Below are 20,423 nucleotides of genomic sequence, written 5' to 3'. Positions count from 1 at the left end.
AATCGAAGTTTACCATGAAAATAAAATGCCCCCTCTCATATTATTTTATTAGTGCTCTAAGTCAAATGGAACTTTAACGGTGAACATGTCAACATCCAACACACTTCAAAAAGTCTTCACATATTAAAAACTACTTAATTACTCCTACCACACACACAATTACTTTTAAAAACTCCTGGTCATTGCAAAAATGATCATCTTATTTTTATATCAAAACCATAACTTGAAATACGTTCATTTTAACTGCTTTATCAGCAGAGCACAATCTTATACTAAGGCTGCCTACCATAGAATCCAACAAAAACAACACAATAAAATACTTTGTGCCTTACCTCGGGGATCCATAAAGCACAGCTAACATGAACCCACTTGGTCCCACTGCGGGTAGGCTTCATTGCTCCACCTTTCTTGGGGCAAAGCAAACATTTGGGCTGGACACCAAGTGCACAAGTCCGACATAACCAGCTGCCTTCCGGAACCTTCAGAATTCCATAACAAGCCTGTAATAAATACACAAAGATGAACTGAGTGCACACAGGAATTGACACATTCTGTCAGCAGCTCAGGCCTCTTATTTAAAATTATGACTCCTGATCACACCCATCAGCTATTTATTGCAGGTAAGATAGAAGTTAGCACACTTATTAAACATTTCTCTATGTGTAGTTCATCAGGGGACATGTCAGTTGCTCTGACTGCAAATGACATGCATTTATAAGCCTATAAAATGGTTCCCAATTCATTTATGCAACTTCATATTAAATCAGAGGAGAATGAATCTAATTCCCTTGGTTGAGCGCTACAAATGTGTTAAAAGATCAAAACCCAGTTCTGATCACCATCTACCAACCCTCGTTTGACTCTCTCAGCAATCTATTTTGAGAGCATCAAATAAAATGAACACATTGTTCTTCAGCTCTGAAAATAGCTGCTCTAATTTTGTTTTATTCAACAGAAGCGCGTGTACATACATACATATATATATATAGCCTCACAACAAACATTCTAACTGGTGCCACTGCCAGTAAGATAGCATGAACAAATGTAAGTAATGCGAGGATTATTGTTATTGTGACACAGCAGTTAATAATCATTACTGGCATCTAATTACTGCTAAAGGTTACACAGAGTGACTATCATGGGGAGCTGTCTCGTTCTAGAATAACTAATAGTTTTAAGATAAACAGCCCAAGATAAACTGGGAATGCCCAAGTGGGAAAGACTACAATGCATGACTGCTTCCCGGCTCAGTGAGTCGGGGAAGGCCAAGACAGGCAGCTCTGTTCTACACTTGGTTCCAACGAGTGGGCCAGACAGGCAAGGAATATGCGTAGCTGAACTATTAGGTGATAGTAAAGTCCAATTTGATTTGGGAAATGGCAAAGAAAGGTAACCAAACCCTAGTGAACAACTTCAGGTGGGCAAACTACAGGGATACGAGGACAAAACTTTGTAACAGACGAGGATGTGTGCACTATTCAAAAATTAATCTGCTGAGGATAAATAGATATTCTTCTTAAGAAAGTGGAGCAGGGCTAGACGATTCGGCCCTTCGAGCTTGCTCCACCATTCAATAAGATTATGGTTGATATTCTACCTCAACTCCTCTGTCCCGCACGATCTCCATATTCCTTGGTTCCCTTATATCCAAATATCCCCGTCTTGAATTTACTCAATGACTGAGCATCCACAGCTCTCTGGGGTAGAGAATTCCAAAGATTCACAACCCTTTCTGTGAATAAATTTCTCCTCATCTCAGTCCTAAATGGTCGACCCCTTATTCTGAGACAGTGACCCCCTAGTTCTAGACTCCCCAGCCAGGGGAAACATCCTTCCAGCATCTATCCTCTCAAGCCCTGTAAGAATTTTATGTTTCAATGAGATCACCACTCATTCTTCTAAACTCTAGAGAATATAGGCCGAGTCTACTCAATCTCTCCTCATAGGACAATCCCCCCATCCCAGGAATCAGTCTGGTGAGCCTTTGTTGCATTCCATCTAAGGTAAGTATATCCTTCCTTAGGTAAGGAGACCAAAGCTGTACACAGTACTCCAGATGTGGTCTCACCAGGGCCCTATATAATTGCAGTAAGACTTTTTTACTCTTATACTCAAATCCTCTTGTAATAAATGCCAACATACCATTTGCTTTCCTAATTGCTTGCTGTTAACTTTCAGGTGATTCGTGTACAAGGACACACAGGTCCCTCTGAATACCAACATTTCCAATCTCTCACCATGTAAAAAATACTCTGCTTTTCTATTTTTCCTACCAAAGTGGATAACTTCACATATCCCCACATTATATTCCATCTGCCATGTTCTTTCCCACTCACTTAACCTGGCTTTGCAGCCTCTTTGCATCCTCCTCACAACTTACTTTCCCATCTAGTTTTGTATCGTCAGCAAACTTGGATACATTATACTCGGTCCCCTCATCTAAGTCATTGATATAGACTGTAAATAGCCAGGCCCAAGCACTGATCCTTGCGGTACCCCACTATTTACAGCCTGCCAACCCGAAAATGACCCGTTTATTCCTACTCTAGTTTTCTGTCAGTTAACCAACCCTCAATCCACACTAATATATTACCCCCAATCCCGTGAACCCTAATATTGTGTAATAACCCCTTATGTGGCACCTTATCTTATAGATAAGGGAGTGAAGGGTTATGGGGAGCGGGTGGGGAAGTGGCTTTGAGCCCAAGATCAGCCATGATCTTATTGAATGGTGGAGCAGGCTTGAGGTGCCAAGTGGCCTATTCCTGCTCTTATTTCTTATGTTCTTATCAAATGCTTTCTGAAAATTCAAATACACTATATCCACTGGACCCATTATCTACCTTGATAGTTACAACCTCAAAAAACTCGTAACAGATTTGTCAAACACGATTTCCTTTTCATAAATCAGTGTTGACTCTGCCCAATCATATTGGCCCAGTAATTCGGGTCCCAACACGTGAGTACGGACGGGGTACTCACGCGTGGGCCCGATGGAAGTGCCGGTTTTCAGGATGCACAGCGCATGCGCTGAAAACCGGCATTTCATGTCCTCTGAACCAAGGGGTTAAGAGGCGGAACGCGTGCGATGTTTCAGGCAGCGCGTGCGCGCTGAAATTCCTTTTTTTGTAAAGAGTTGCCCGTGCGTAAAGGCCTCCGGTTTTTACGCGTGAAAAAAGCAGACGTAAGTACTTCGTTTTAAAAGGTAAGTGGTCTATTAATACAATTTAGAATTTTTTTTCCACGCGTTTATTATTTTTAAAGAATTTACAGTAAGGTAAGTGTATTTTTAGACCCGATTTGTTAAAAAATAATTTTTTTCAAAAATTTGATTAATTGTTTAAAATAGTTTTTTTACAGTTATTCATAGTTCATTTATTTAGTGGGATTTTTTTTAACTTTTATTTGTAGTTTAAGTGCTGTTTTGGGCACCCTGAGTTTTCATGAGTTTGACAGTTCTTACTATCAAACTCATGAATGAACTTTTGCAACCTCCCATTGGTTGCCCAGTGCCCACGTGATCCCAGCCGGCTCATCAAAATAACTACGCTTTAATTCTGTTTAAAACTACTTCACATTCTTCAAAATAATGTAAAAGTATTTAAAACTTTATAAAAGTTAGCAAAAGATTAATAAAAATACAAAAAACCTATTTAAAATGCTGCTCTGCATGTAAAAATGCTTTGCAGCTTGTGATAAAAATTGGGGGCGTGTCCTATGGTAAGGAGACCTCAAGGGGCGTGTCTCACTTACACTCCGCGCTCGAGGCTTCGCGCTGGCTGCACTCCTGGGCGGCGTGACGTCAGACGCTGCCCGGGAGTAATCAACTGAAAAAAGGAATTCCACGCGTCCCGGGAGCAGAACGGCCGGCGTGCCGGGTAAGTGCACATCGGGGGCTTGCACGCGCGGCGAGCCCCCGAACCTAATTTATGGGCCATTATGATTTTCTAAGTGCCCGGTTACCACGACCTTAATAATAGATTCTAGCGTTCTCTCCACTACTGATGTGAGGCTAACTGGTCCATAGGTCCCTGATTTCTCTCTCCCTCCTTTCTTGAATAGCAGAATTTGCTACTTTCCAATCCTTGGGGACTGTTCTAGAATCTAGGAAATTCTGGAAGATCAAAACCAATGCATCCACTATCTCTGTAGCCACCTCTTTTAAAACCCTAAGATATAGGCCATCAGGTCCAGAGGATTTTTTGGCTTTTAGTCCCATTAATTTCTCCAGTAATATTTCTTTACTAATTCTAATTTCTTTAAGTTCCTCATTCTCACTAGACCCTTGATTCCCAATATTTCCGGAATTTTTTTTGTGTCTTCTTCCGTGAAGACAGATACAAAGTATTTGTTTAACCCAATATTTCCAGAATTTTTTTTGTCTTCTTCCACGAAGACAGATACAAAGTATTTGTTTAATGTCTTTGCCATTTACTTATTGCCCATTATAATTTCTCACGTTGCTGCCTGTAAGGGACCCATGTTTATTTTCACTAATCTCTTCTTTTTGACATACCTATAGAAGCTTTTACAATCTATTTTTATGTCTCTTGCTAGTTTACTCTCATATTCTATTTTCTCTTCCTTTATCAATTTCTTGGTCCTCCTTTGCTGAATTCTAAAATCCTCCCAATCTTCGAGCTTACTACTCATTTTGGCAACATTATAGGCCTCTTCCTTTAAATCTAATACTATCTTTAACGTCTCTTATTAGCCACGGTTGGGCCATTTTTCCCCGTGGGGTTTTTATTCCTTAAGGGAATGTATATTCGTTGCGAATTATGAATTAAAAAAACATTACGAGAGACGTGCAGGACAAATAGATACATGAAGGCAGCAAAGACAGATCAAAAACATTTTCTGAAATGGATCAATTGGACAGTTAAACAAATTACAAAGCTGGGAGGGAAAAGGGAGAGGTTAACCATTAGGTCAACAGCAACATTACGCCGAAGGAGATCAAAGAGAGAGATTTGGGCCGCCAAGAGAAAAATGAAAAGTGATACAACAGATGCAAAAAATACTGGTTAATTCTGCAATCCTACGCTCATAGGGAGTGTGGGTTAGAGACAGGCTCTAAATGTTGTAGCCTTGATTCTCTGTGCCTCTCTCCTTAGGAACAGGAGTAGTCCATTAGCCCCTCTAGCCTGTTCCACCATTCAGTTAGGTCATGGTTGATCTGTATCTTAACTCCATCTACTCACCTTGGTTTCATAACCCTCAATACCCTTGCCTAACAAAAATCTATCAATCTCAGTTTTGAAACTTTCAATTGACCTCCAGCCTCAACAGCTTTTTTTGGGGAGCAAGTTCCAGATTTCCACTACCCTTTGTGTGAAGAAGTGCTTTCTGACATCACCGCTGAACAGCCGAGCTCAAATTTTACGGTTATGCCCCCTTGACCTGGACTCTCCCACTAGGGGAAATAGTTTCTCTCTGTCTATCCTATCAAGTCCTTTAATCATCTTAAACACTTCAATTAGATCACTCCTTAATCTTCAATATTCAAAAGGAATACAAGTCTTGCTGGGATCATGGAATTACCCCAATAACTGCAAAACACTCTTCCAATATATAACAAGAGATCCAAATGGAGTTGAACATGATGAACAGGAGATAGGTAACATGCTAAGTGACTATTTCTTGGAGGTTTTTTACAGGAAGACATTAATATCTACATCAAACTCACGTGGGGGGTTAAATTCCCCGGCACAGGTTTATTACCACAAATGGTGAGGTCCACAGAGCCCCGGATATTAGGCCTCGGGCCACATTGCAATCAAGACGGTGTGGTGGGACAAGACAGCACAAGGTAACTGCTCCAGTGTCAGTTGTGGCTCAGTGGGTAGCACACTCGCCTCTGAGTCAGAAGGTTGTGGGTTCAAGTCCCACTCCAGGGACTTGAGCACAAAAAAGCTAGGCTGACACTCCCAGTGCAGTGCTGAGGGAGTGCTGCACTGTTGGAGGTGCCGTCTTTCGGATGAGACATTAAAACGAGGCCCCGTCTACTCTCTCAGGTGGCCACTATTTCGAAGAAGAGCAGGGGAGTCATCCCCGGTGTCCTGGCCAATAATTATCCCTCAACCAACATAACAAAAACAGATTATCTGGTCATTATCACATTGCTGTTTGTGGGACCTTGCTGTGCACAAATTGGCTGCCGCGTTTCCCACATTACAACAGTGACTCCACTTCAAATAGTACTTCGTTGGCTGTAAAGTGCTTTGAGACGTCCGGTGGTCGTGAAATGCGCTGTATAAATGCAAGTCTTTCTTTCTCCAAGTTTGTGGGTAAGGCAAGTCGTCGGGGCTTTGGACTTCTTGTCGTGGGGGTGGGGGTGGGGGCTTCGAGGAGCCTGGAGGTCAGGGATTTGGGGACCAGGAGCACCAGCGATGGTGATTGTGGTAAGTGCTTACTTTTTCTTTTATTTATGCAATGTTTAGGGTTGGTTTTCTCTTGTTCATCCTTACCCAATATGACTGGCGGTATACTTCCAGTCGAAAGTGCGCGCCTGCTTCCTGCCCGCTATTTTGGGGCCTTAGAAGGCCGCGTAGCGCCCGAAAAACAGGCACTAAGTGGCTTGATCTAACCCCCATGTTGTGTGCGCTCCAGGGCATTGATGTTAATGAAGTGGAGGTTCTAGCTAGGCTGAGGAGGCTGCAAACCAAAGGACCAAGAAGTTGATTGGCTCGAGTTTAAAGGCTGTTGTGGCGTCAGCCCACACAATTTGTCTGCACCCCTCCTGCTGTAGATACAATTAGACCGATGGGTGAAGCAAATTTTAAAACAGATTTGCCCTTCAAAAGTGCCACAATCACCCCATCACAAAAAACTCACTCGACCTATCCATCCTCTCCACCTACCATCCCATCCCATCCCATACCGCCCATTCCTCACTGACGTGCTGGAACACATCACTATCTCCCATCTCCATGCCCATCTCTCTCAAAATCCCATTCAAATCCCTCCATGACTGCTTCCCACCTTCACTACAGTGCTCAAACTCACAAATGACATGCTCTGTGACTGTGACCATGGTGCTTTATGCCTCCTCATCCTATTCAACCTCTCCACAGCATTCAATACAGTTGACCATGCCATCCTCCTCCAACAGCTCCTCTCTGTCGTCCATGCCTAGTTCCATTCCTATCTATCTGAACACAACCAGAGCATTTTGAAATCTCTTCCCTCCCCTGCACCATCACATCCAGGGTTCCTAAGAATCTATTTGTTGGCCCTCTCCTCTTCTTTAACTAGTTGATGGGGTTAGATGAAGAGGGGTGGGAGGAGGCTCGTGTGGAGCATAAACACCGGCATGGACCTGTTGGGCAAAATGGCCTGTTTCTGTGATGTCGATGGCAGGTCCCGACCCCACTGTTGGCTCCATCCCGGCCTCTGAAATGAATTTACCTTGATTGGGCTTGTTAAGCCCACCCAGCGCGTTTGCCGGCCAATTGAAGGAAGCGAGTCTGATGACATCATTTAATGACGCGTCATATGCGTATGGATGAAGCCACAGCACAAAGGGAGGTTCTCTTCCCTTCCAATGGGCGGAAAAGACGTCCCCAGGAGACCAACACAGCCTGGTTGCACATTGCACAGGAGGGCACAAACAGGGATGTCGTCAGGAGGACCAGTCTGCAATGGTGCAAATCTTTCAAAGATTTCAGTAGATCACAAAACGTTAGTACAAAGCCACACTCAACCTCATCCTGCTGTGCCACTCATCGCATCCCCATCACTCTGCCTTCCCTACCCTACTCCTGCACATCATTACTCACACCAATTTACCTTGCACCTCCACCCAGCCCTCTCTATCTACATTATCACTTCCCCATCTCAGTAGCCACCCCTCACACTCACCTCATCCTAGTCCGATCATACCAACTAACAACACACAAGGGTAGGCACTTGTGTGTTTTAGCCAATGTTCATGTGAATTTTCTGTTAATGTGCTGTCAAACATTGAAACCTTTATTTTCAACACTTTGCGTTCTTTGCCAGATTTGTGTGCACCTTTGGAAGTGGCTTAGTGAGTTGCAGTGAATGGTGAGACATAACGGTACCCCCCACAATGGCGATGAGTGTGAAAGGAATGGCTTGGGCATTGTAGGGATGCTTTATGGTGATGGCGTGGGGTGGTGCCAACCTGGCACATCATGTGACAGCCCGGGTGTGCAGCGTCAAGTGAAGTAAATCTGGCCATGGTGAGGCCATCCCTGGTGTCCCGGGCAGCAATGTGGTTGGGTGCTGATGCCCTCTGCTTGTGTAGCATCAGGTGATTGCGGAGAAGGTTGGTGTGGTTGTTGGTGCTGCTGGTGTGCCTGGTGATGCTGGTGTTGCGACTGATCGTGGTCAGATTCTGAGGACCAATGTAAGAGAGTATAAACTGTAACCATGTTGATGGAATAGATGGCAGGTGAACTTGAGATAACAGAAGCAATCGGTCAATGGTGAGAGAGGTTGTTCCAATGAGGTGACACTGGACAGAGAGTTTGCTCCAAAAACTTGCAACCTGCATAAAGCTCAATCTGTCTTCCAAATGCAGTAAGCAACAGCTTCTGAGCTTGGAAAGTAAACAGCTGTGAGATGGGAGCTTTTATAGCACATTTCAAGCTGTGAAGTAATGAGATGATTCCATGGCCATTCAACTCCGGCCCAGCTGAACAGACGTGATCCCCGAGCAGCGTGAACCCCGTTGGCAAGCTGTTAAATTCTAAAGGTGAGCTCAAAGTTGTTGTTAATGCTCTGTTAACAAGGTCATTATGACCTGAATTGCCTCCCCCGCCGCTGCCTGTCGGGTGTGCTTAGCGCTGACAGACCTGACATTTGGTAAAGGCGCGTGGCGGTGGGTTGACAGCAGGGTCCCGACCCGCTGTCGACAAAAAAAAATTTCCCACCCGACCCGCCACCCCCCTGGAAAATCTCCCCCCACCCCAAGTCTTAGATGAGTCATTACTCCCTCCAGCTCAGTGTCCCCAAGCATTCCCCTAGACTGAACTAGACCATCCATAATACGATAGCAAAATACTGCGGATGCTGGAAATCCAAAATAACAACAGAAAATGCTGGAAAAACTCAGCAGGCCAGGCAACATCCGTGGAGAGAGAAACAGAGTCAACGTTTCGGGTCGAAACCCTTCTACAGAACTGAGAGAAAAGGCAGGAAATGAAACAAAAGGCAGTTTGGGGGCTGGGAAATGGGGGAGGGGATGAAAGAAGAGACATTAAGAGATATTCAAGGTGAGACGAGATGGTAACAGGACAGGTAAAGAAACAGACAATGGCTCTAGATGAAGTGTGAAATGCGCTGGCAGAGTGAGAGACAGCTGGCATGTGGGAGAGAGAAAAACAAGGAAAAGTCACAAACCAAAAGTGTGGATAAAAAATATAAAAATATAATAGGGGCCGAGGTTATGATCTGAAGTTGTTGAACTCAATATTGAGTCCAGAAGACTGTAAAGTGTGTGTGTATAAACCGTTTGACATTAGTCCTAAATTTTTCTTTTACTACTTTGAAGTTGTGCCCGCTTCTGCTACCATCACAATTTAATTTGAAATAACTTTGGGCGTAATTTTCAATTTCACCGCCTGGCCAGTAACCAGTCTGATTTTTCTTTTTCCATTGATCTTCTCCAGATTACCACTCAGGTGGCCAAGTTCAGAATTACCCCCAATGTGTATTTACCTTTTCTATCTTAATAATTATCTAGTATACTTCTATGTGCATTCTTATCAGTCATCTTCATTCAAGGTTGAAAAGTCCAAGGGGGAGAAATTGGGTGAGTAGCGCCACCTGTTAGCGCCTAAAGAGGCAGTCAGTGGCTGTAGCGCCACTGGCTGCGTCTGCGGCGATATTCAATAGGGGCGCTAATGGTGGCGTTAGGCATTTGCGCTGCGCCGCCACCGATGATGTCATCGGTGTGCGCAGCGCCCCATTCGTGATATTTGGTAGCGAACGCCGCAGTTGCGCCGCTCGCTACCCGCGCCCGGTTCACGGGGCCTTACTGTGCCGGCAGCAGCGCAAGTTAAGGTGGAGGTGCGGGGCGGCCGCTTTTTCGGCAGCCGCTTGCCAGCACCTCCGTCCCCGGCCTCCTAACATCCACCCCTGCGGCATTGCCGGCTGTTTCCCGAGAGCCCGGCACTTCTCCTTGGTGCCGGGCTCATTTGCCGGCACTCGCGAGCGGGGATCGCGCTGTTGCAGGCACCTCCCCCTTAACAGTGGGAGGAAGGCCTGCAGTACCGCAGCGTGCCGTGCCGCAGCATGTGGCGCTGCGGCACGTTGCGCTGCGATAATCAGTTTCAGCGCCCTAAGAGGGACGCGGAGCGCCTCGAGCCTCGCCCCGTGTCCCTCGAGGGGCAATGAAACTGAATATCTGGCGATCGGTATCACTCCGATCGCTGCGCTAAATCCTGCGCTCCGCCGACTTTTGCGCCACTTTGGCGCCCCAACCCAAATTCTAGGCCCAAGTCTCTCCAATCTTTCCTCACAAATCAGCCCTCTGATAGCAGGGATTACTCTTGTGACTCCTCTCTGCATCACCTGCAGGACTTGAATATCCCCCATGTATTTCAGAGATCAGAACTGGATACAGTACTCAAGTTGCGATCTGACCAGAATATTGTACAGTTTAAACGTGACTTCCTCTGACGTATTTTTTTTGGCTATGAAATTTGACATTCTATTTGCTTTGTTGATTGAAAAGTTTCCAAGTGTGCCCTTATCTAAAGGGACATCAATGTTTTCTGCTTCCATGTGAAAAAAGGTCCTTTTTAAACTAAGGTTTATAAATATTTTCTCCTAATAGACACTGGATTCTTTTTGATATGGGGATCGGGGCAGGAAAGTGGAGTTGAGTTCGAAGATCAGCCATGATCTTATTGAATGGCGGAGCAGACTCAAAGGGACGTATGGCCTACTCCTGCTCCTAGTTCTTATGTTCTTAGATGCAGTTCAATGCAGAGAAATATGAAGTAGTACATTTGGGGGGAAAAGAACAGTGAAAGAAAGTATATCTTGAACAACAGGTTTCTTCAGAGTGGAGGAATCGAGAGGTCTATGGGTGTAGATGCAATTTTTTCAGGTGGTAATGCAGATTAAAATGCCATAAAAGGGTTGTAATAGGATTCAGAATTTTATATATGGGGCATTGTATATAAAATCAAGGAAGGGATGTTGAATGTGTGTACGACATTGGTTAGTTGGAGTATTGTGTTCAGTTCTGGGCACCTCATAATGGAAAGGTATGATAATGAAATATTTTTGTTTCTGTTGGATTATTTTTTTTTCACTGGTCATAGTACACACGTGGTTAACATTAAGTAGTGCGAGCTAATTCATCAGTCTGCAGGGACTATACATTATGGTCTCGTATGCTGAAGGTATTAGTACGTGTGTAGTTTATTACTGTTGGACAACTGGTAATTTCCCGCAATCTCAGGTTGATCAAAGCGTTTATAACCGATCAATGAGACTAGCCATTCATTCAGTTCAAACATCCTATGTGATTGACATCCTGGGATTCTTTTTAAAGTAGGGATTCTTTTTAAAGTAATAGGTTTGATTGACAGCTATATGTCTATTGCAAACTATAGTTAGGTTTGTGAGAGGAGCAGTGACAGGATTATTTGTAGCTTCTCTGGGTTAGTTAATAAATTAATGGAGCTGCAGATTGGAGGTTTATAGTTGGTTGCGACCATTTTGAGGAAAATAGTGAAGTTTGTAATCACAGAACATTTTTTGTACTACCCATTGTTCTTTTACCTATTTTACATTCAGGAACAGGGTACTGAATTTGGATGATCAGCCATGATCTCATTGAATGGCGGAGCAGGCTCGAAGGGCCGAATGGCCTACTCCTGCTCCTATCTTCTATGTTTCTATGTTTCTAATCGGAAGATGAGGTGCTGTTCCTCGAGTTTACAGTGAGCTTCCATAATCCTGGACACCCCTTGTTCAACTAAGCCCACATCCTATCCATCACCAAGATTGCTTTCTTCCATCTCCTTAATCACCACGTCTCAGCCACGCCATGCTTTTGTTGCCTCCAGTTTTGACTACGCTAATGCTCTTCCTGCTGGCCTTCCATTTTCTACTGTCAATAAACTCCAACTTGCCCAAAACTCCGCTGCATGTTTCCTGTTCTGCAATGCCCATCACCCATGTCCTCGCTGACCTACACGGGCTCTCCATCCTCCAACATATCACATTTAAAATCTCGACCTCATCTCTAAATTGCTTTGTCCTTGCCACATCATGTCTTTCCATCTCCTCCAAAATGCTCAGTTCTTCTGAGTCCAGCCACCTGGCAGAATTTTCAGCCACTTCAGCTCTAATCTTTGGAACTCCCGAGATAAACCCCTGCCTTTAAAGACCTGCTCAAGGCTCAGCTTTTGGTTCCCTCCCCTACCTCTCTCTCCTGGCTTGACATCAGCTTTCATGCACCTATTTGTAAAGGTTTCTTATCTTGAAGGCACAGTACAAATGTACATTGCTGTTACTACTGTAATGCAAGACTGTAGTTAACAAAATGCTAGCTTTGTACACAGAGGAATTCCTTTCACGCTTGGCTTGATAAAAGGAGCACAATGCTCAACAGTTATTTGTCGCAGGTTCAACTTCCAATTGAATGAATGGACTCATTCAGTAAAATAAATGAAACATGTATGAATGCGAGCAATCTTACCTGATGAACGCAGATGTTGCACTTGTCACAGAAAACCATCTCGTTGCCATCCTCGCCATCTGGAGATTGACACACGTCACACACCACGTCTTCGTCGTACTCAATTCCCAGACCTTCTTCTGTCTCAATGGCATGGTTCATGTTGTCGTAACATCTACGTTCCAGTTCTTCCATCACCCTCTCCATGGTGAACTCATCTAATTCAGTCATCCCTGACAAGTTTAACCAAAACATTTTTGCGTTAATATTGTGCCAGTCTGCAGTTTACATCCATTAATAATTTGATATTTTCCGACTACTTCCAGTTCAACAGAGGCCAGATATTTTGTCCCCAAAACGGCTGACCAAAAGGAGGCGGCTTACTGCTTCATATGGGACATCAAAATCTTTTTCTGGCACTGCATCAAGTTCACTTCAACTGGGTTAGCAGACAAGTGATGAATTTTTATTTTAAAAAGCTATTCATACCCATGAGGAAGCAGTACAATCTTAGTACATCTTACATGAGTCTCAAAGGTCAGGAGATCATCACTATAATATACATCCTAAAAGCAACTCAATCATATTAAAGCAAAAGTCAGAGCTCTCTGTGAAGTGTGTTGGGAGGACAACTTTAAACAAAGGCCTAGTGTCATCCCATCTGCCATTTTGGCTGATTTTAAGTGTTTGCAACAACCCGGACAATTTCAATCAGTGTGCTAAGCTACAATCTGTTCCATAATGTTAACAACTCTGAAGAGGTTGTGCCACAAGCTACTTCTGCTTCTGGTTTCCTTAGCTCACAATTATGACTCCTATCACAGACAGAAATCACAGAAACCCCACAGTGCAGATAGAGGCCATTTCGGCCCATCGAGCCTGCACCGACACATATCCCACCCGATCCCCGTAACCCCTACACCAACACATATCCCACCCTATCCCCGTAACCCCACGTATTTAATCCCCCCTAACACTAAGGGTCAATTTATCATAGCCAATCAACTTAACCCGCACATCTTTGGACTGTGGGAGGAAACCGGAGCGCCCGGAGAAAACCCACGCAAACACGGGGAGAATGTGCAAACTCCACACAGACAGTCACCCGAGGCCAGATTCGAACCCGGGTCCCTGGCGCTGTGAGGCAACAGTGCTAACCACTATGCCACCGCGCTGCATAACCTGTTCTCATTTTCAAAACAAAATACCTCTCCACATCCATCTATCTACCATGATTACATACAAACAGTAACTTCATCTTCTCCCATTTCCTTTTCTTCCAATGAGAACAGATTTAGCGCTCTAACACATCTTTTATACAACAGTATTTTCAGTACTTGTGCTTTTTTGATGCACCACATTTGTTTATACTGTGGGGTGGATTCAGAAGGCACAATTTTTTCAAAGCCATGGATGTAGCGAGTGAAAACACCATTCATGGGGTTTTGTTGCCTCCGAGGGCAAGTGCATCGAGTCATTTAGTTGCAAAGTTGATGAAATCGGAACCAATCCTTAGTATAAAGGGACTATAAGCCTTCCTTTATACCTCACTAATCTCAGATACTGTAACGTCCTCACTCGCCTTTGAATCTAATGAATCTTGCTGTCCAAAAGGTATGCAAATTCTCCGGCATTTTGCCAATGTCACACCCAAGATCAAATTTGTGTCTTCCCACCTCAGGATCGCAAAGCCATGCTCCATTTCCCACAATCCAGTAAAAACCCCGTAACTGGGTAGCTGTCCATTGTGGGAAAATGCTGTTTCTGCACAGAATTATGAGAATCCTGTTGGCTTGATGCACTGGTACAGAAAAACTTCATGAAGGCAGCAACACAAGTTGCGACACTGCTGTCTCCTCTCCCTGCCCACTGGACTTTCAGGATAATATACAGTATTTGATTTTTTTTCCCGGAAGGTTCTCGGCAGGGCGGGGTTGAGGAAGTCAATGGCTTTATAGATCAACTTTTGAAATGGTGGACACACTCAGCTGGGAATTTAAATGGCACAGTGGATTAGCACACTGTTCACGTACCTCTAGGACCTGGGTTATAATTCGAATCAGACTGATAAACTCTCCCCTCTCTACTGCTTGTAAGAGTTCTACAAAGAATGGCTCTGGGAAGTTTAGCCTACTTGTTACTGCGTTTGGTCAACAGCACATAATACATGCGATTCGGCACTGATCAACATTAAATAGGTTGTAAGAATGGCTTGTGTGTGATTCACACTGACGCTGTATGCCTTCTTAGGAGGTCAACATACATTCGGATATTATTTTCCTCTGTTCACTAATCTCAGCGGAAAAGTCAGCATGAGTATAAAGCAGGCACTGACATTTTCGTTACAAGAGCAAGCAGAGAAAAAATATACCCATTGTTTAAGTGTAAAGGGAGCTCTAATCGGCTGTAGCTGTAGCTGATCTGGGAGGTCTTAATGTTTACCCTGGGTGCTAGTAGTGGAGAATAGTTTAATTCCCCAGCACTGACAACCCTTATATTGAGTTTGAAAATTCACCAAATCTGTAATAAAAAAATCCCCCAAAAAATGGTTGAACGAAAACGTTGTTTCCTGACGTGCTTAAAAACAAGATTTGGAAAAACTGAAGGTGTTAAAATCAGTGACCAATTCCAAAACTCAAATTGGGTTGTGAACTGTCAACTTACCAACTACCTCTGCGGAGCCTAATGTTGCACCAATCCGGTCTTACAGACCTGATGCTATACGATTCTAAAATTAAGTCCAATACTAGATCTGGCTTATTATTTATAATGGCATTATGGTGTTACAAATCTGTTCCACATGAACAAATAATCAAAAGAGGACCCAGAACAAAAAGACATCTTAAAATAAATTTACAAGTTGTATTACTTTAAACCTCAAAACTTATCTTTGGATGTTAACTCCAGCCACTCACATCGCAGAAACTCAAGGCTGTCACCATTAGAATCTCATTTTCGTCTTTTAATCTATTATTAAATAGCCTGTAATTATTGCATACCTTGGCCTAGAAATTCAGTGGCCTGCGCCACCAGTTTGCGCCCAAAGAGGGCTTTTGCGCCACTGTGCAAGCCTACCGCGATATTTAGCGGGGCGCTAATGGCGGCGTTAGCCATTAGCGCTGCGCCGCCACCGATGACGTCATCGGTGTGCGCAGCGCCCCGCTGGCCATATTTGGTTGCTGCCGCCTCCCCCGCGCCGGCCGCAAACAGCGACCAGTACACAGGGCCTACCTGTGCCGGTAGTGGGGCGAGTTAAGGTGGAGGTGCGGCCGGCCGCTTTTTTGGCGGCCGCCTGCCCGCACCTCCTTCCCCGGCCTCCTACACCACCACCCCCCCCCCCGGCGGCATTGCCGGCTGTTTCCAGAGAGCCCGGCACTTCTCCTTGGTGCCGGGCTCATTTGCCGGCACTCGCGAGCGGGGATCGCGCTGTTGCAGGTACCTCCCCCTTAAGAATGAGAGGAAGGCCTGCAGTACCGCAGGCTGCCGTGCCGCAGCGGGTGGCGCTGTGGCACTTTACACGCCGATATTCAGTTTCAGCGCCCCAAGCGGGGCGCCGAAACCCTTGTTTAGCGGCCGGCTTCCACTTGGGGCGCTGAAACTGAATTTCCCGCTGGCGCAAGTGGCTCCGCGCGCAGCGGTAATTCCGGCGCCCAGGCGAGCTGGGCGCCCCTAACTGAATTTCTAGCCCCTTGTGTACTACACAATACACAATTGAGCAAACATTTAGATACTTCAAATGTCCTGCTGAGGTATTGTATATGCCAGAAGAAGAGTAATTAGGAAAAAAATGACACCAATCTTTACAGCTTTTGAACATACATTTTAGGAAATCTTATAATGTTTACAGCAATTCAGAAAATACTTTATGACTTTGAAGTTTTGAAGTACATTGTTTTAAAACATGGTTTACCATCAACTGCACACAGCATAAAACAATGAGTTCATATTTCAGTTGTGGGTCCCATATTTGCATTGGTGAACCTTAACTTTGTCTTCTGCTAAGCAACTATGTTCAGAAATTTTCCCACCAAAGGTCTATAAAGGGCCTCACAAATAAACCGCCTATAGACATGTTGCTCATGACTTGTGTCTCAGAAGGGTACATTTCTCATAACAAATAATCCAGAGTCTGCTACATTCTGTTGCTGCATTATAGTTGTTCAAAACTAAAGCGGTCACCCACTATAACAATAATGCATTAAGGTAGCAGATTGTTCTGTTGCAGATATGTAACAATCTAGTACACACATATAACATCAAACAATTCGAACACATAAAACAGGTCATCAATAGTGTGGAAGTTGCAATAGTAAAGGGGGAAAAGCTCCCCTGAACGTTCAACTGCATTTACGATTGGAGTACATTTCCGTGACAAGTGCCAAGATGCTTGTAATGACCTGTAAAAAAACATTTTTAAATCTCCCTTTCCCTCTTCCCGAGTCTCTTCACACCAGTCTTGAACCCCATATTGAGGGTGAACAACAGGGCATTCTTCTGGGATGTTTTTCTGACTTCCTCCCCAAATTTCCCTTCTTGCAGGCGTGCATCCGACATCCACTCAGCATCTCCAGAGCAAGGACTAACAGATCATGACCCCAGGATTTCCCAAAGCACCTCACAGCCAATTATGCACTTTTGAAGTGTAGTCACTGTTGGAATGCAGGAAAAATCCGTCTTGTGATTGTTCGATCCTCAGTAGTTACGTGTGGCAACCAACTGACGTACAGCAACAAGATAAATGACCAGATAATCTGTTTCTGGTGGTGCTGGTTGAGATGTAAATGTCGGCCAGGGCACCGGAAGAAATCCCTTACTTCAAATAGTGCTGTGGGATCTTTTGCATCCAATCGAGAGAGCAGACAAGGCTTCGATTTAACTTCTCGTTGGCACCTCCAACAGGTCAGCACTCAATCAGTGGTGCAGTGGATTAGCTAGGATGAGAACAATGCTGGATTGTTCTGACTCTCAACCAGGAAGCCAGAATTGACCTCCTAATCTCGTGAGCTTTACATTTATTTTTCTACTCCAGGAAACTTTGTGCTATCCGGAGGTTGAATGTCCGGCAGCTTCGATCTAACGGCAGAAATCAGCAGCCGTTTTAGTTAGGTTTTTTTTCTTCTCCTAGCATTCTTTTCACAGGCAGGCTCTGGAAAGCGTCTTTGTAGCTTAGCAACAGCTTCAGAGACGCTTCCAAGCTACTGGGCCGAGTGTTTATAAGCTGTTGCTGAGCAACAGTGTTTGTGGTCAGATACGGCAGGCTCTGGAAGGTGTCTCTGTATCTTAGCAACAGCTTCAGAGACGCTTTCAGGCCACGGGCCGAGTGCTGACAAGCTGTTGCTAAGCAACAGTCTTTGTTGTCAGATACGGAGATGAAAAGCTCCTATCCGATAACATTGACGCTGGTCTATCCGGAAGTTTTGAGGCAACGACAGCAGCTCGGTCCCGTGGGTGCCGGATAGCACAAAGTTTCCTGTACAGTGTGGGACCTTGGGAAATGAAGAAAAGAGGGAGGCGAAGGGGCAAGCCTCCGCCCACAATTGGTCAGTATATCTGGCAGACAAACTACAAGCACAGAAATGTGAGAGTGGTCATCAACCCTGGAGGATGTTACAATAGTAAAGGGCCAAAGCCATTTATTCTCTAAATACTGCTTTGCAGCGTAGCTGTGGAGCAATTAAAAACATTTTTTTAATAAAAGTAACAAGCTCACATATGTCACACAGTTAGTTTTCCTACGGCACAGCACAATGTACTATACAAAGTGACATTTCTGCCAAGTCTAAACTGTGCCAGCCCAAACAACTGAGAAAATCCCACTCTTATCCACGAAACATCCACCGTGCCAGTCTGGAACAAAGGTCTATAAGCTTGCTGCATTTTTAAGCAGCCTAGTTTGTGGAAAATGAAAATGTATTATATACAGAACCGTAAAATTCACTATTAATTATCCTGTTATAACCAGAGGAAAGGAGTTTTGAATTCTCTACAAGCATATGGCAACATTTACACTACAGTGGTAATTTTCTGACTTTGCACTCCCAGCGGAGAGTCACACCTGCTGGGAATGTACATCAAAATAATCAGGGAATCACTGTGTGTAATTTTCCAATCACACAAATTGAAGGTAGGAAAATCCCTTTGTGCCCAAATTTTCACTATGTAGTCCTGGTGGGATCCCTGCTGGAATGCAAATTGGAAAATAAATCCCTATTACACATAGTGAATTATCCTGTGACCTACTGCATAAACAGCCTTTTAACATCACAGTATCTGTCATGTTATGATACACATCAGCTGTAATTTATCCCACTCTACGTCACATCAATTAAACATCATTACTGTGCTCAGTGCACAATAGTGAGACTTCAACATGAACAAATACAGGACCGAGGGGCACACGGGATTAGAACACCATCTTCTTTTTGCGGTGTTTCTTTGTCTCAATAAAAACCTCCTCTTAGATTAGGATCCCCCTTCCCGTTTAAAAACTCGACATGGCAAAATTCTAGGGTACAAAACTCTAATTCCACAATGTGCAGTATGGCTACACTCTGCTGTGTTGCTGTGAAAAGATCACTGGCCTCTCACCTGGTTTGAATCTAGCCATGCTCTCTGGAACAACAGTCTCCTCTAAGAGCCCTAAGCGAAACTAATTTCAATCTTGTTCCAAATCAGCCCACATTTACACCACAAAATGGTTTATAACGTGGCACGAATTGAAAAGTCTCTGAATTTCGTAAGAATGGCTGGCATGGATTCCACATTTTACTGCATGGCAGCAGTGATCGTTAAGCACGAGGCAAATAACCAGTCAATTTGTTTCTCGTGGTATTGGTTGAAAGCGGAATATTAATCAAAACACCCCAACTGCCCGTCTTCTTACAATTGTGACACAGGATCTTTAACATCCAGCTGAACAGACGAGACCTATCTGGAACATCACCTCCAATAGTATGATACTATCTCATTATTCCACTGGAGTATTAGCCCAAATTCAGGTGGACATAAAAGATCCCATGACACGATTCAAAAACAGAGCAGGGGAGTTGCCCTGGGGTCCTGCACAACATTTATCCCTCATTCAACAACACTGGTAAAAATAGGTTATTGGGTTATGTATCTCATTGCTGTTTGGATGACCTTTCATTTCCTACATTACAACAGTGACTATATTTCAAAAATGCCTCATTGGCTGTGAAGCACTTGGGGACGTTGTGAAAAACCACAAGTTCAGACATTTGTTTGTTTATAAATCTCCAATAAAAGAAGCACTTAAAATCTGCTATGAGTGTGACAACCCACATTTACATTCAGTAAATGGATAAAAACATACCCATTCCTTTGAATTCTTCGTTCAGAAGGTCTAGCCACGCCACATCCATATCATCGAGATCATAGCGACACACGCTGTCCGCAAGTGTGCGAATATCCACGTAACCAAGCTCCGGTGGCTCAGAGCCAGAGGAGTGAATATACTTCCTTGGTCTGGCAAATATCACAGCTTTATCCTTTTCATCAGTAATTCTGTAAACACAAAGAAAAAAATGTCAATTTATGTACAGCTTGACATTCAACAACATTACCATCGCCGAATCCCCCACCATCAACATCCTGGGGGTCACCATTGACCAGAAACTTAACTGGACCAGCCATATAAATACTGTGGCAACAAGAGTAGGTCAGAGGCTGGGTATTCTGCGGTGAGTGTCTCACCTCCTGACTCCCCAAAGCCTTTCCACCATCTACAAGGCACAAGTCA

The 20,423-nt window shown here is 44.2% G+C and overlaps 1 protein-coding gene across 3 annotated transcripts in view; it reads right to left on the bottom strand.

The window, feature by feature from the left end:
* The window catches only part of jade1 (jade family PHD finger 1), a 168,271-nt gene that overhangs the window by 50,055 nt on the left and 97,793 nt on the right, over positions 1-20,423 (bottom strand). For all 3 annotated transcript variants that reach the window (XM_086008365.1, XM_086008357.1, XM_086008373.1), the window contains 3 exons: positions 19,998-20,188; positions 12,686-12,897; positions 333-500 (listed from right to left, as the gene is read on the bottom strand). In XM_086008365.1, coding sequence (XP_085864491.1) covers positions 333-500; positions 12,686-12,897; positions 19,998-20,188 — 571 coding nt within the window. The remainder of the gene's footprint in view (positions 1-332; positions 501-12,685; positions 12,898-19,997; positions 20,189-20,423) is intronic.

This window comes from Somniosus microcephalus, chromosome 2 (genome assembly GCF_052327205.1).
Source record: "Somniosus microcephalus isolate GS21.2 chromosome 2, FLI_Smic_1.0, whole genome shotgun sequence".
NCBI lineage: Eukaryota > Metazoa > Chordata > Chondrichthyes > Squaliformes > Somniosidae > Somniosus > Somniosus microcephalus.
Note: the sequence above shows the minus strand (reverse complement) of the source record. Positions and strands in the feature narration are given on the sequence as shown.